The 14,399-nt window shown below is 41.0% G+C and overlaps 2 protein-coding genes across 3 annotated transcripts; one reads left to right on the top strand and one right to left on the bottom strand.

Moving 5' to 3' along the window:
- Nucleotides 1-440: 440 nt before the first annotated feature.
- card19 (caspase recruitment domain family, member 19) lies at nucleotides 441-5,655 on the top strand. 2 transcript variants are annotated; one of them, XM_080460814.1, is made up of 6 exons: nucleotides 441-493; nucleotides 905-1,044; nucleotides 1,590-1,746; nucleotides 1,896-1,958; nucleotides 2,355-2,420; nucleotides 2,587-5,655. In XM_080460814.1, the coding sequence occupies exons 1-6, from the start codon at nucleotides 487-489 to the stop codon at nucleotides 2,694-2,696; spliced, it is 543 nt and encodes a 180-aa protein (XP_080316940.1). In that variant the 5' UTR covers nucleotides 441-486; the 3' UTR covers nucleotides 2,697-5,655. The 2 variants fall into 2 exon arrangements, with proteins under 2 accessions (XP_080316940.1, XP_080316941.1); XM_080460815.1 differs by having other exon boundaries at nucleotides 453-493; nucleotides 2,355-2,417.
- Nucleotides 5,526-12,326, bottom strand: ninj1 (ninjurin 1). Its single transcript, XM_080460816.1, has 3 exons — nucleotides 11,979-12,326; nucleotides 7,662-7,902; nucleotides 5,526-6,608 (listed from the first exon to the last, which is right to left on the bottom strand). The coding sequence occupies exons 1-3, from the start codon at nucleotides 12,033-12,035 to the stop codon at nucleotides 6,472-6,474; spliced, it is 435 nt and encodes a 144-aa protein (XP_080316942.1). The 5' UTR covers nucleotides 12,036-12,326; the 3' UTR covers nucleotides 5,526-6,471.
- Between the last annotated feature and the right edge of the window lie 2,073 nt (nucleotides 12,327-14,399).

Genomic DNA, 14,399 nt, shown 5'->3' on the forward strand with positions numbered 1-14,399 from the left:
ATAATTGAAATGAACATTTAAAATGGGGAACAAGGTCACACATCTTTGATGGTCTCCACAGCTACCATTGTGTTCAAGATTCATAAACACGGGTGACACATACATTAAATTACACACATTAAAAAAAAAACACTTTTGAAATAAACTAATTCCCATTCTTAATGCTACTTGTGTGAAATAATTAAGAAATCCATTGAATTCAGATGTTTTGAACTAAAATGATATTTACTCAATAAACCCCTTCAAATCTCCGTTTGAAACATATTTTTTGTCATTTTCATATATACTAATAAGTACCTAAGATACGCCTACAAGAAGAAGATCACTTTATATCGTTCTAATTAATAATGAATTAATAATAAGGCTAAACTTCAGCCTGAGCTGACCATATTTTCCATTTCCGGTGAAAGTGACGCTGCCCAGCCCTGCTGCGCGATGACGTCAGTGGGCGTATCCAAGCAGAGGACAGAGGGGACTCCATGCACAATGGGAGGTTTGTGTCTTTCTTACACAAAAACAACAAAAAAAGCCTTAATAACTTGTTTTGTTTGCCACGGGTGTCTTGTTGGGCGCGCGTCATGGACTTGAGCACGGCACGGGCGAGGTGAAAGAGGGCCTCGGTTTAACACAGGAACAGGATCGAATCTTCCTAAGTGTGTTTAAGGTTTTGCGAAAGTTTCTTAACAAGGCGCCAGACAGGAGAAAGTTGTTCAGTTTAACTTTGTTTTTAATTGTGCTCGCCCCTCGATGAGTGTTTCATCCTAATATTTACGACCCCCCGCTGTTTCCGCACTCCATTCTTATCTGGCGATTATGTTGTGTTCAGTACTGAAAGTACTACTTTGCTCTGCCTTCCTCCATTCAGTGACCGGCCGCTGCTGCAATTGTCTCCTTTCTCTTCCAGACAGTTTTCATGAGCAGCTGACAGAGGACAGCGCTTTCCTCCGGGCTGACAGCAGACTGGACACAGAGCTGGTGGACAAGCTCATCTTGCAGCTGAACAGGATCTACCCTCAGATCCTGACAGACAAGGAGGCCACCAGAGTGAGTCCTGCCCTCCGAGTCACTGTCCTGCTATAGACCCACAAATAAACAACCTCACGCAAAGCTTGACTCGCAGGCTTTTCTCCAAGGATCCAAAATAAAACTGGCCGCCCTGCACCGGCATGACCCCTATCCAAACTGTGTTGTCAGTATAAGTGGTGCCTTATTACTCGTATATGAACTTGCAGGTAGTGTTTGATGTTTTGGCTTTTAGGTTGATTGTCTTATTTGAATATGGAAACTGAATATTAAATGCAAACGTGAGATCTTTTAGGTATTTTTTTTAGGGTTGAAAGTGTTTTTATGTCGGAATTTTATGACCCTTACCTAAAACCATATTTAAAACATGAGTAGTCTTTTATATTGTGTTTCACTATTTTTCAATTCATATTGTTTCCACACAACTACCTGATTGACAAATATATATATATTTTTTTAGCAAAACAACACTTTAATACAAATAGAATTGTTTCCATAAAAATGCATTCTATAGAATATATTTCCCACGTGTGTGGGTTAATATGTTAATATCTCACTTCTCACAGTTTAGGAACCTGGACGTCCCGACAGGTGTCCGTCTTGGCGAGCTCCTGACGCACCTGCAGGGGAAAGGCGACGAGGCATGCAGGGAATTTTACAGAGCTCTTCACTTGCATGTAGAGGAGGTCTACTTCAGCCTGCCCACCCGCCTTCGCCTCAGAGGTCAGACCCCAGAACTCTTTCCATCTATTCCCTATCACTCTGTTTATTGGGTCTTTTGATAAGAGTGGAATTAGTTCAAAATAAACCAAAATATTTTGTTATGTAGACCAACGTGATTTAATATTTTATTTATTTTACTCTGCCTTCAGATTTGCTGGATCCGCTTGCATATCCGCATATCTGCCAACAGAGATACGTTCTGAACGACCGGGGTGAGACATGGAGGTTAAATGACTTATACCAGTGTGCTCATTTAATACGTGTCGTCTCTCTTAATATGCAACGTACACATTTTATGAACAGAAGAAAAACCTTGATGGTGTCACTCTGAGTCATTCCCTCATATGGACAATGAGGATCATTGTGTAAACAAGCAACATACAAGATTCTCTTTCTATCTCGTATTGACTTTAATTTCAAGCATAGCAAAAATATTCACACAAGTTATGTTATAATTGACAAGTTCACTGTGTGTGAGATGCACGTCTGCCCAAGTGAATATTCTATGACTCGCATTTGTGTCATAATTTGTCACAATCGCTGCATGATTATAAATGTGAAAATATTTACATTTCTTTTGTTTTTTCTATGTGCAAACTCTTTTGTAGGTCCTGTCTTCTTCCTGGGCTGTTTCAGCATTGCAGTTGGAATGGCTTTACTCTATTACTATGGTGGTAAAGTATTTGTAATTTGTTTAAAAAAAAAAAAAATCATTATAAATTGCAGTTTTGATTCTAGGCCTCTTTCAGCATTATATAGTTGACATATACACCTGAAAACTCATTTCAGCTTTTTACTGTTTATTTAGCTTTACTCAGACGACGTGTTTTGTTCCTGCAGAAGCCAAAGTGTCGGGGGGCAGCTCCGGTCTGGGGATGGCTGCTCTGGGCCTCAAGCGAAAAGCTCAGGAAGTCCTGATATGGTACAGTGCAGAGGCCCTCAGGAAGTAACGAGTAACTTCTCCACAGCAGGTGCTTCAGCAGTGCTGCTCTGATGAATGATACCTGCACCAAAGCGCAGCACACTGCACGAAAGTTCTCCTTAACGTCGTGATACAACCCGGCGACTCTCCTCCAAATTCCTCCATTACAAAACAGTCTGTCATGCACTTTTTTTTTTTTGTTACATTTAAAGAGGTGATAATTCTAATTAGTATTGCGGTTGCGTCTCGTTTGGTGTTGTACCATGCACCGTGATGTTTTTAAAATGCATGTGTATGTCAGTGGGGTGGCCTTAGTGTTAAAAAAAAAACACCTCATCATGCAACAATACCTCAATAATTAACAGTTGAACTCTACACATCTGCCAATCTCAAACCTACATGAACAGATATTATCTTCGTAAAAAAGTTTTTGCAGAGCTGATGTGTTGTAATCAATTTGTACAAGTTAACGGCTCAAATAGGTGTATAAAGTCTCCTAAATTGTTCAGTGGATATTTTGTACACTGTGTATATTATGTATAATATATTGATTGTGCTTTAAATTTGGAAACCTGAGATCTATTTGGAGCACCATTTGGTATTTTGCTCCAAATTGTTCTCATTTATATTTATGCGGGTTAAAAGGGAGAAGCGACTGGTAAGTCATGTCAAGTCACTGCAGACTTAAAATAGTGTAAAGTTTCTTTTTTTGAAATTATTATTATTCATCAATTTAAGTGTGATGGGGACAAAATAAGGCACCATGATGAAGTAAATAATAGTGATATGGTACATTGTTAACTGTACAGCCATCCTGTCCCACATAACTTACACATTTTTTCAAACTGAAAATTTTTATACTTGTGTGAGGAATTGATCCATTGGATTTGTGATCATTGTTAGCGTATAGATATTACAATAACTGAGGTCCCACCGAACCAAACACACCTGTACATACACCATTTGAAATCCAAGGTCCCCATTGGTCACTTATACCATGGAAACTTTAAGTCGGTTCCTTAATTTACAACTTAACAGGAATGTGATCAGAAATAGAATCAGCTTAGTATCTGTGGTGCTGAAATGTGAATCCTCACCGCTGTCCTCTTTCTGGCTGGATTTCAAGGTTCAGAATGATTTGCAAGTGCCTTCAAAATCAAAGACAGATCCTCACACTTGTTTGAGAAACCTGGACATACCCTCTGCAGTACTCTGGCAGGAACCAGGAGACTGTGGCATAAGAGGCTGGTTAAATCTTAAAATCCATGTAAATTGCAGCGGCAGAGAGCTATAAGCATGTTGCATGGTGGTTGGTCGCCCTCTTGTGGCATGAAGCGACACCACATCACAAACCCGGTGCTGGTTATAAAAGTCATTCCCTAAACCGTGACACTCGCATTTGGACTGAAACAAAACGCTATTATATAGATGGTAACAATGAAAATAATCAGAAATGTAAATCGACAAGTAGTACAGCTTTATATGAATTTATTGTGCGCCGGGGTTCACGTGGTTGTTTCCTGCCAATTACATTTCGCCTTTTCCGCGCGGTGCATCATGGGTAGAGCGAAACTGAATCAAAACATACAAATATCTGATCAAAAACTGTATTTGCAGAGCCGAAACAAGTGTGAGGCCTTATAGTTTACAGATAATTATAGTAATATAAGTGTGTTGTAAGTGGAATTCAGATAGTCGCACCGTGAGTGATTTGTACCGCTGTGATCATCCGGTATAAATCACGGTGGCCGGGTAGGTTTGGACGTGTTGTATGAAAGGAGAGAAGGTTAGCACTCCCCTTGACAAGGATGGAAGAGGCCCCTGTGGCCTTCAACACATATACGGTTAAGGCACTGCCACCTACTTCGTGGCATCTCTAACCAAGTTTTTTGTCGTTGTTGCTCCTTGTATCTGGTTTATTACCGCTGCCTGCCTTTTCTACAACAGCCTGTAAACATATATCTGTCAGCCCATTTCAATTGTGTTCACTATTCTCACACAGATGAGGAGAGGAAGCATGTTTGGAGGATCCCTTTGTGTCTGTGTTTCCACTGGGTTGGGCAGGATGGAAAGTTTTAGTTTTCCTGCTGGCGCACAGCCCACCACTAAGTGCCACTGCGTATTTTTTTCTACCCTCACCCTTTCTGACAGATCAACTCCGTCTGTATAGTTCAGGCAGACTCTTTTTCTTGTTGGTGTTCAGCACGTTTTGTATCGCCCCTGGTAGTGATTTCATTTCTATAAGAATTACAAGCCGATAAAATCGCCAAGCTATTTTGAGGCAGTTTAAAAACGATAATTAGACGTTATTACAATCAGAAAGTGCGGCTCGACGTATTTCTATCATGTTGGGCTTTGTTAAACATGATGTAGAGCTTCATCCTATCACAAAGCATTTGGAACAAATTAAAGCACTGTTTTTCAAAAGTGGAGTGTGGGCTTCATGGGAATACATTTTCTCTGAATTCTTTCCCAATAAATTGTTGTGTACAACTGTTACTTATTTTGATAAACCACACATTTCTTCAAAAGTGTAGCAATAGCCGATTTGTTATTCAATGCCTGTAATCAGCACAGATAGTTCTGTTTTTTTTAATGCAGCCCGTGAGAGCGGGCTCATCCTCAAATACTATGTAAATCCAAGAGGCCTTCTTCCCTTTTAATTTCCTGCCACTAATATTCAAAGTTTAACTCTTATTTCCTCAAGTGATCTTTTGATGTGGCCCAATTTCATTCCTCACGTTATCCTCTAGATTTGAAACGCCAAAATCTGTAAAGTTTTGCAGCTTTCCTGCTTATGACTCTGATGCAATAATGGTGTGATAAGTTCCTGAAACAAAATATTTTCCTTTTGTTTGGTGTCCTTTAATGTATGCAAATTGAGTTTCTTGTACCTTGTATGTAAAAACATTGCCTTACATCAAGTGGTGCCATTGGTTGCAAAACTGGGTCTGTGCTCCTTGTACATTCATATAATTATTATAACCAAAATAAATAAAAAGAAACACAATAAGTCTCTTTTATTTTTATTTAGAAATCTCCTTTAAAATACTAGTCACAGTGTGTCACACAAGAATAAGAGCTAAGAAAAGTGTTGGTCCTTTAAAAAAGTGAAAAAAAAAAAAAAGACATATATAATTTAATCCATAAACACTGATAGATATTAACTTACATGTTAGTAACTTCAAATATTACACAGCAGACTTTGCATAGCACTTAAAAATAAAGCAGGTAAGGTTCACTTCATCAGGGTTGAAACACTGTAAACAGGACGTGGATTTATAATAAAGCTGTTACAGTATCTGAGCCATGTAATACTCCATGCAGCATTGAGGGAAGGTGAATCCTGAAGGACTTAAAGGTATTTTGGGTCACACTGAATGCAGGGATCAAGTATTTTTTCTGTCTGAATGAGGCACATTTAAAAACATTTAAAAAGAAAAAGAAAAAACCACATCATGCTCCAGGAAACTGTTGTGATGAGTTGAGTCCCTGAAGTTCATTTTAAAAGCAAATTACCAGGCAGCCATTTATTTGCATTGGGTAACCTGAGCATGACGAGAGGTAATGTTCACCTGAAATAAGAAGTGACCACTTGTTCATTATGAGCCATCTTTGGATATCCTCTAAAACACACACACACACACATACATGTACATACATGACCATAAAACTTGATCCTCGGTGTACGTCGGCCCTCCTCAAGCCTGGGAAGCTAAAATACAGAAGAGAAAAAGCTCCTGCGTGGCGTCTACTTCAGTGGATATAAACATCCCCTCCCACTGAGGAGGATAATAACGGGTTCATTTGTTAGACAGCTGGACTCCAAACGCTGTGATGAAGATGTTGACGACCACGATGATGAACACGAACGCTGTGGCAAAGTTTTCCAAGATGTTCAGCCTGTACTGCATCTTCTCGTCGTTGAGATCCCACTTCACTGTGACAGAGAATGAAACAAGGCAGTCATGAGCGATCTGCAGGACGACCTCTCGGAGCCACAAGAGGGCAGCACAGAGACTTCCTGTCACGCAGTCATGAGCTAAGGGTATGTCTGATATTAACAACTTCTGACAGCAACTCCCTCAGGTCAATAGCTTTTCTCCAATTAGAACATTACACGGCTCATCAGCGTGAGAATGAAGCCGTCGGTTTTCAACCACATGAGAGTGTTTTGGTATTTTTTGAAAGCCATCGAAGTACTGTCAAATCCCTTGAGACAGAATTATTTTTTTTTTCCTCAGACTTGAGGGACTACTTTAAAACTGGAAACGGCCGACTCAGCAGCGCTTCTTCCTGCCGTGGCTCTCGAGGCAGAGCTCTTAGCATTCTTTGTTCGCCAGAGACAGGAGGTCAGCCAGGAGGGAGAGAGCGGAGACATCAAGGTTAAAGAGAGACAAAACTGAGTACTGTAATACTTTTATCTCCCAATTTACCTGCTCATAAAAAAAAAAAACACGATTTCAATGCAATATAGAAATCAAGTGTAGATTGTGACCTTGATGTTTGTCCAGACTCCCATCTTATTTTTAGTAAAGGAATCTAAGCATGGTCCTTGATGAGATGGCGTATTGACAACAAGAGGACGCAAGGGGACGCAGGGGCCGTGACCTTTGAACTTCAGCCACCAAAATCTTACCAGGTTGTCTTTGTGTGAGGGAACAAAAAAATTCCTCTCGTGTTTCAGAGAGACTTTATTAAAGATGGAAACATAATGACTTCCTCGTATGAACTACTTCTACAAGTGAAGGTGAAATAGTCCAAACTGTTAAAAGAAAAGATCACATAAAGTTGATAATATTAAAAAAAATAAATGAATGTGCTATATAGGTCATGAAAGCCATATATGACAATATGCTAATGTTTTATAAAAACTGCCCTCATTTGGTTAAGCCTTACATGAATGTAAAAAATAAAAAAGTCTAAACAACAACAACAGGATAAAGTATGACTACAAAGCCAGCTGGAAGTAAACAATCGGAGGCAGCCTCACCTATAAAGATGAGCAGGACCCCCACCATGATCTGCAGGATGAGGGAGATGCTGATGAGCGTCACGAGGGGCACGAAGAAGGTGAACTCTGCTCCTTGCTCCATCACAGCCTTCAGCTGGGAGGCGTTGGCCATGAGCAGAGCCACGTCCAGCATGCTCTCTGCCGCACTCTTCTTATTGGCATAATGGTTCATGTTCAGGGGCTTCTGCTGTCTCCTCCCGGTGCCGCCGCGGGACGGGACCTGAACACACACACACACACACACACACACACACACACACACACACACACACACACACCCTGACGTTAGGGCGACACGGTGCACAACACACACCGACCAAGTTTACAGTTATAAAGTCTCCGTTATGGTCCATTTTAATACTCTCAATACTTGCTTATACAATTCTAACATGAGGATAATAAAGATAAAATACTTCTCTTAGCAATGACTTCATTTTTGCTCTTTATGCGTATTGTTGTAGGTTTATTTTCAAGTGGCCATCTTGTTCCCAGTGAGTCCTGGAAAGCACCTTTTTAACCCCAATGAATTATTGACCTTGAAGCCAGATATTCATGTTGGAGTGAAATGACTCGAACATCATCCAACTTGTTCTGAGACAAATCCCTCCTATGTACGGTGTTGTAGTTAAAAAAAACATTTTCACTTTCGCTCACACAACAGAAACAGAAACTGTCCAGAAACGTCTGAAAACGCTTGGGAAACAGAGGGGGTAAAGTCCTTCTGACGCCATGCAGGATTTTACAACCAGCTGCATCAGACTGAGAGACAAAACACATTTTCACTTCCACATGAAACACATGAAGCGTGGGCTTTCCTCATATTTCCACCTGAAAGACCCTCAGGTTGTGAAATCCCTCCCTGTTGTCATCACAAGGCCAATAATTAATGAGAAACCTGATCCCGGGTTCACAAGCGAGGAGCAAGAAGACTGTAGTGAGTGTGTGAGTGTGTGTAGGGAGAGCAACATACGGGAGCGTGTGTGTGTGTGTGTGTGTGTGTGTGTGTGTGTGTGTGTGTGTGTGTGTGTGTGTGTGAGGGTGTGATAACCAGACCCAGTAAACCGCACGTCAAATCATGATGCTTCCTTCCTCATTGTCTCATATCTGTGCCTGTTTATTTGTGATATTTGTTCCATCTATATAGGCATTTTTAGATCATTTCAGGAATTTTACTGGGGTGCCGAACCCTTTTGTATGGAGTGTTTATATGGATCTTGATTTAAAAAAAAAAATTTTTTTTACTTAAGTAGCGTATTTAATGTTATTTGTGTATTTAAAAATAGTTTCATCCTCCGATGTCCCATTTTGCTTTGCAGTTTTTATTCGGATTGTTTTAAGAGATCACCATTTCAAACATTTTCATCCATCCATCCATCCATCCATCCACCCATCCACCAATCCATCCATCCTATTGTAAAAGGGAGGAATGGTGGCGAGCACAAATACTTTGATTGGTTGCTGCCTTCAGAGCTCACAGATCAGCTCCTGGAGCGCCGGCTTCACTCCACCACCCACACACACAAGTCTGGCAGGTTAATTGGTCACTAAATAGATGTGAATGTCTGCCTCTCTGTGTTCGCCCCGTTATCTACATCTAAGAGGACATCACAGAGGACGGCTGAATGGATGGAAATCATGTGAAGCTGGTGAATGGACTTTAAAGCTTTACTGAAAGTGTTTTCATGAAAGAACAGAAAGTTGCTTTTCTGTGTTTTGCTCCTGTTGTCGTGGATGTTATAGGAAGTGAAAGCAGAACAGACTGAATCTTTACTCTGAAAGATCTTAGTGTGGAGGTAAAAAAAAAACCCCATCAAGCCAGCTCGTTTTTCTTGGAAGAACCTGGGTTACTGTAACTTCAAAATGACCTCCTCGGAAATATGCTGAGTCAGGGCATTTAGAAACACGATCATATTCATTTCACGTCAGTGGTCATGTGTTCAAGTTTCCACCCTCTCCTCGACGACAGTTTCAATATTCAGTTTCAAGACGTTTTTGCCTGCTTACCATTAATGAGAGACTCATAGTTGTGCGACACGCTGTTGTATTTGTACCAAACTTGATATCTAATGTGCTTTAAACTGACCTGTGTGTTCATTTAAGGAGATACACTTAACGTTTTTGGATGGAGTGTTCTGCCCTGGGCTGGATTTTAAGTCTACATGTGCACTATTGATAATATATTTGTGTTTATACAGTTGTACTTGTCCCAGAAGGACAGACCCTATTGGTAAAATAGTAGTGTGTCATATTCCGTTCTATAAAGAAACGATCCTATTTGTTCACAGATATCATCACACCCATATTTTTAAGAAGTTAATTCTATATCTTAAAAGAAGTGAAAAGAAAATAGTGTCCTACATAAACTATCTACCTGATCAAACCATCAAGAGATCAGTTATTACGCTTCTACCTTCATTAGAAACAGCATAATAACGTAGTTCTGTTTGTCCCACAACTGAGAGGAGTCTGGGATTAATGGGTCATTTTGAGGGGGGGGGGGGGGGGGGGGGGGGGGTAGTGCAGCTCTCACTTCTGGGTGAAGTGCAGCTCAGCCGTCCAACAATGGCCACCTTGTGCCCAGGTTGGCAGCGTCACTCTCTGAGGTTCAGCTCTGCCTTTTGCCCCTCTGGAGCCGTGGAAACCTGCCAAGCCGCAGACGGAAGCTGGAGATCTGCGGTTCACCTGCCGAGCGTCGACACCACGAGCCACCCTCCACCCCTGAGCTGCTAAAACTCGGGTTTTTAACGTTTACCCGACCAAGCAGAAGTGGACTCTCTTTGTACTTCCTGTCTGACGCGTTCTTCTCCTTTCTTTTATCGACTCCAGACACAGAGATTTCATAGATGAGAATGTGCTTTGATTTTGTCAAAAGAAAATCAGTATATATTTACCAAGGAGGTTAGAAAATCACCTGCTTTTATTTGTCTGTTTGTCTGACAGGTGCATTTTGTTTAAAGGAAGAAGCGATTACATTTCGGTGGTGATCTGGACCAAAATAATGGTTACAAAGATATTGTCTTATCTTGTACTCTTACATGTTATGAAATAAAAATCACGTGATCATCACAGTAAATAAAAAAATAAAGGCAGTTGATCTGGGTGTGGAATAGGTGTCATTTCTCTGTGTCGATAGCTACGCTGTAAAGTTCCAATCGGAGGTCAATCTGGCCAAATCTCCTCTGGCTATGAGTGAAGGAAGGCACTCCGGAAGTGTAGTAAATTCCTCACCAGACAAACTCCATGACAGAGACAACAACACCAACAGTCACCAATTAGCTTCAGACATGTTTCTAGACAGTGGGAGGAAAGGGGGGGGGGGGGGGGGGGGGGGCACACGCCACACAGGGTGAAAATGTAAACTCAAGAGTGCATTGGTTATTATTTTTGTCTTTTATTTTTTTTTCTGTACACAAAATGTATGTTATTACTATGTTTTTATCATCACTTGCATGGTTGCCATATTGCCACCTTTTAGATATTGGTTACAAGTTTTCTTTGGTCATCAAATTGAGCATTTCCCCTCACAGTCAACTAAACAACCCTTGACTAGACCCTGTCAATCATTACTCCCCCTGCACTGTTTGGACAGCAGCGGCTTTACGAGTGAAAGTGAAAAAAACTACTTCTGCTCCGCTATACTTCTGTATAGAGCTTGAACTGCAGGTCATTTCCTTTAAAAACTGTTTTTATTGCTTCCAATCTGACATCTCTTTTTAACGGGACCAGGACGGAAGTTACAGATTAGTTAACTTCTCACGCATTGAGGTTATTACAGATAATCCACAAATGAGAAGCTGCTTAAGCCCAGTTATTATTATTATTTTTTTTTTAAGCGTGAAAGGAGTATTGTTTGTTTGTTTGTTTGTTTGTGTCGGATCCGTCCTGGCTGATCCCGCAGGGACCACACTGCAGCTACTCGGTCTCTCATCATCCTGTCTCGTGTGTCACTGAGGGGGAAGCTGAAACCACCGGCACACTTTAGTTAGTTACAACTCAACTGGTAAAATGTTATCATTTGCCTTCACGTGTTCGTTTAGTTGAGTCACACAAAGCCGAGCCGCCGCCGCTCAAACTGGTGACTTTGTATTTAGACACATTGGAAACGCCACTTGTTCTGCTTCCTCGCGCCAAATGAATGAAGATGAAAGCGAGAGAGAATAAAAAGCAGTTAAGTCCTTCATCTTCTAGAATAAGGGGCCGGTCTCGTCCAGCCTGTCGACGCTTTGGCAGAGCATGAAGGGCATTAGTGGGGCGGATTAACATTTCTCTAAACGGAACATTTCTCTTTCTTCTTACCTCCACGTCTCCGTTGGTGTCGTCCCGGCGCATCATTTCGTGCTCGTCGGTTGCCATGTTGCTCTGATCCGAGTGAGGAGGCGGCTCATGAAGCGGCGCTGCGGGAACACGGCGTGTTTATAAAAGGCTGCTGAGAGGAGGAAGAGGGGCACAGAGTCCGGACTACCGCCCCTCCGTCATGGGGGCGGCTGTCCTCTGACTGCCGGGGACTTTCGGGAGAGCAGTGGGAGGGGATTCCTCTCACGGTACTATTTAGAATGATATCACACCACACGCCGGTGGGAACGTGAGGAGGAAAGTGTGAGTTAGAGAGAGAAACGACAGTTTGGACTGTTGCCATCTAGAGACTAATTAACTACACCGCCCCCCCCCCCCCCCCAGTGGAGACACGCGGTATTACATGATGGGAAAAAAAGAAAAACAAATTGACGCCTATGAAACTTATTGGCTTTCTGCGGCCCGGGTGCTAAAACCGGCACGCCTGAAGACATTTCCTCTTAAAACGACCAAGGATACAATTACTGCCCTGTTTTTTTTGTGTGTTCTTGTTTCAGATGCAAGTGGTGTGACCATGTTTGTATATCCAAAAGGAGCACGCTTGACCCAGCCTCAAGGTTAATGACGTACAAAACTGACTCGAAGATACCATATAATTTATATATACACAAAGTATATCTCCACTGTATTGATAGGACGTTCAGCTTTATGAAAAAAATATCTCTTTATAAAAAGACAAACTCAGATAGGCTTCATAGAGATTATTTAAGATGCTTGAGTGCCTAAGCTGGACTCTTCTTGACAATTAATGGCACAAAAAGTCTCTGGAATGAACTAATAATAGAAAAATGTTTTGTATGTTTAGCACAACAACATAATAGCAGTCCCTACAACCTTGAATAACAAATACCTTTTTTTTCTTGTTTTAAGAAATCCAGCTTTCACAAAATAGCTTTTTGTTTCAATGTGATAATGTAAACAACAAAACAGTAGCGTGATAAACATAATAATATAAGAAATTTCTATACTTCAGTCATTAATTTTCATTGTGAAAAATGTAATCTCCTCACCCTGTGCTACTGATCATCTGTCCACTGGGGGTCGCATGCACTGTTTATATGAGGTCAGCAGAAAACACAAACCTGAGAACTCCCACTGTCAGGTGATTGCAGCAAGGTGGTGCAGGGAAAGCTAACTCTTTACTTGCAAAACGACATTTGCATCAATGCATAGTTTGTTAGAGTTTTTTCAAATCATGCATGAGGTCTTCAGGAATACCGGAGACGCTAAAGGCTCTTGACAAGGATGGTCGACAAAATCACTGTGGAAATTAAGATGTTAGCTCGCACTTTAAAAAAAAATCAAAACAGGATATGTCTTTAGAGATGCAATTATTTATAAGTTATCATGCTATGACTTTACTGGTCTGGCATAGCTGAGACCAAACAGGGCTAAATGTGGCCCCTGAACTGAAATAAGCATGACACCCTTGCCATAAAACATTTTAGAGGATCATCAGTTTATAGCAATACTAAAATACATGTCTTAATTTATCCAAGGTTGTATAATCCCCCCCCTTCGCTCTTTCTCTTGGCAACGAATGTCATATTGGAAATACTATTTACTTTGCTTCTAAATGTAATAGTGTCACATCTGTAACTTGTATTTGTGGGATGAGCAGTTTAGCTGGAGGTCGCTCCCAGGGAAAGTCAGAATCTCCTCACTTTTTTGTGGGTAGTTTTTATATCAGTGTTGTAATACCATGGGAAGCTCTGTGATGGACCAGTGACCTGTAAGTCCTGCCCTCACCCATGGCTGGGACGGGCTCCAGTACCACGTGACTCTGAACAGGATAAAGTGCAATAGAAGATTGATGGATGAGCTTATGAAGCTTTACCTCACCCATTGCCTGACAATAAGTTGATCATCAGGGAGATTATGTCATGTTTGTGAGACTGAGAAAGGCAACATATCATAAAACCATTATTCAAAATTGGACCAGCATTATCAATATATTGAAACTATAACCAAACATAATTTCGGCACCTTCAAAGTTTAGTGTAAAATGTGTGTGTGTGTGTGTGTGCGCATGTGCGCGTGTGTGTCTGTGAGTCTACTTAAATATTTAATTATGAAGTACTGTTAGAAAAATCTTGTTTTGTCTCATAAAGAATGATGTGTAATTTTGCAGTCTGTTTTCAAGGGTGACCTGTGTCACTTTTTGAACCTCTGCGCTGCTTTTGGTGTGCTTCAGTGTGGGAAGCAAGTAGATCTTTCTCAAAACACTTCCAGCCTGTAAGAAGGCACTGTCTGACTTCAGAGTGAGACAAACTCCAGGACAATCATGCAAAGGTTGTACTGTGACATTGTCTTATCTTGCAAGAACAACGTAATAAAATTGGCCACAATTTTTTTAAAGTCGCT

The sequence above is a fragment of the Lipophrys pholis genome, assembly GCF_963383615.2.
Source record: "Lipophrys pholis genome assembly, chromosome: 4".
Lineage (NCBI taxonomy): Eukaryota > Metazoa > Chordata > Actinopteri > Blenniiformes > Blenniidae > Lipophrys > Lipophrys pholis.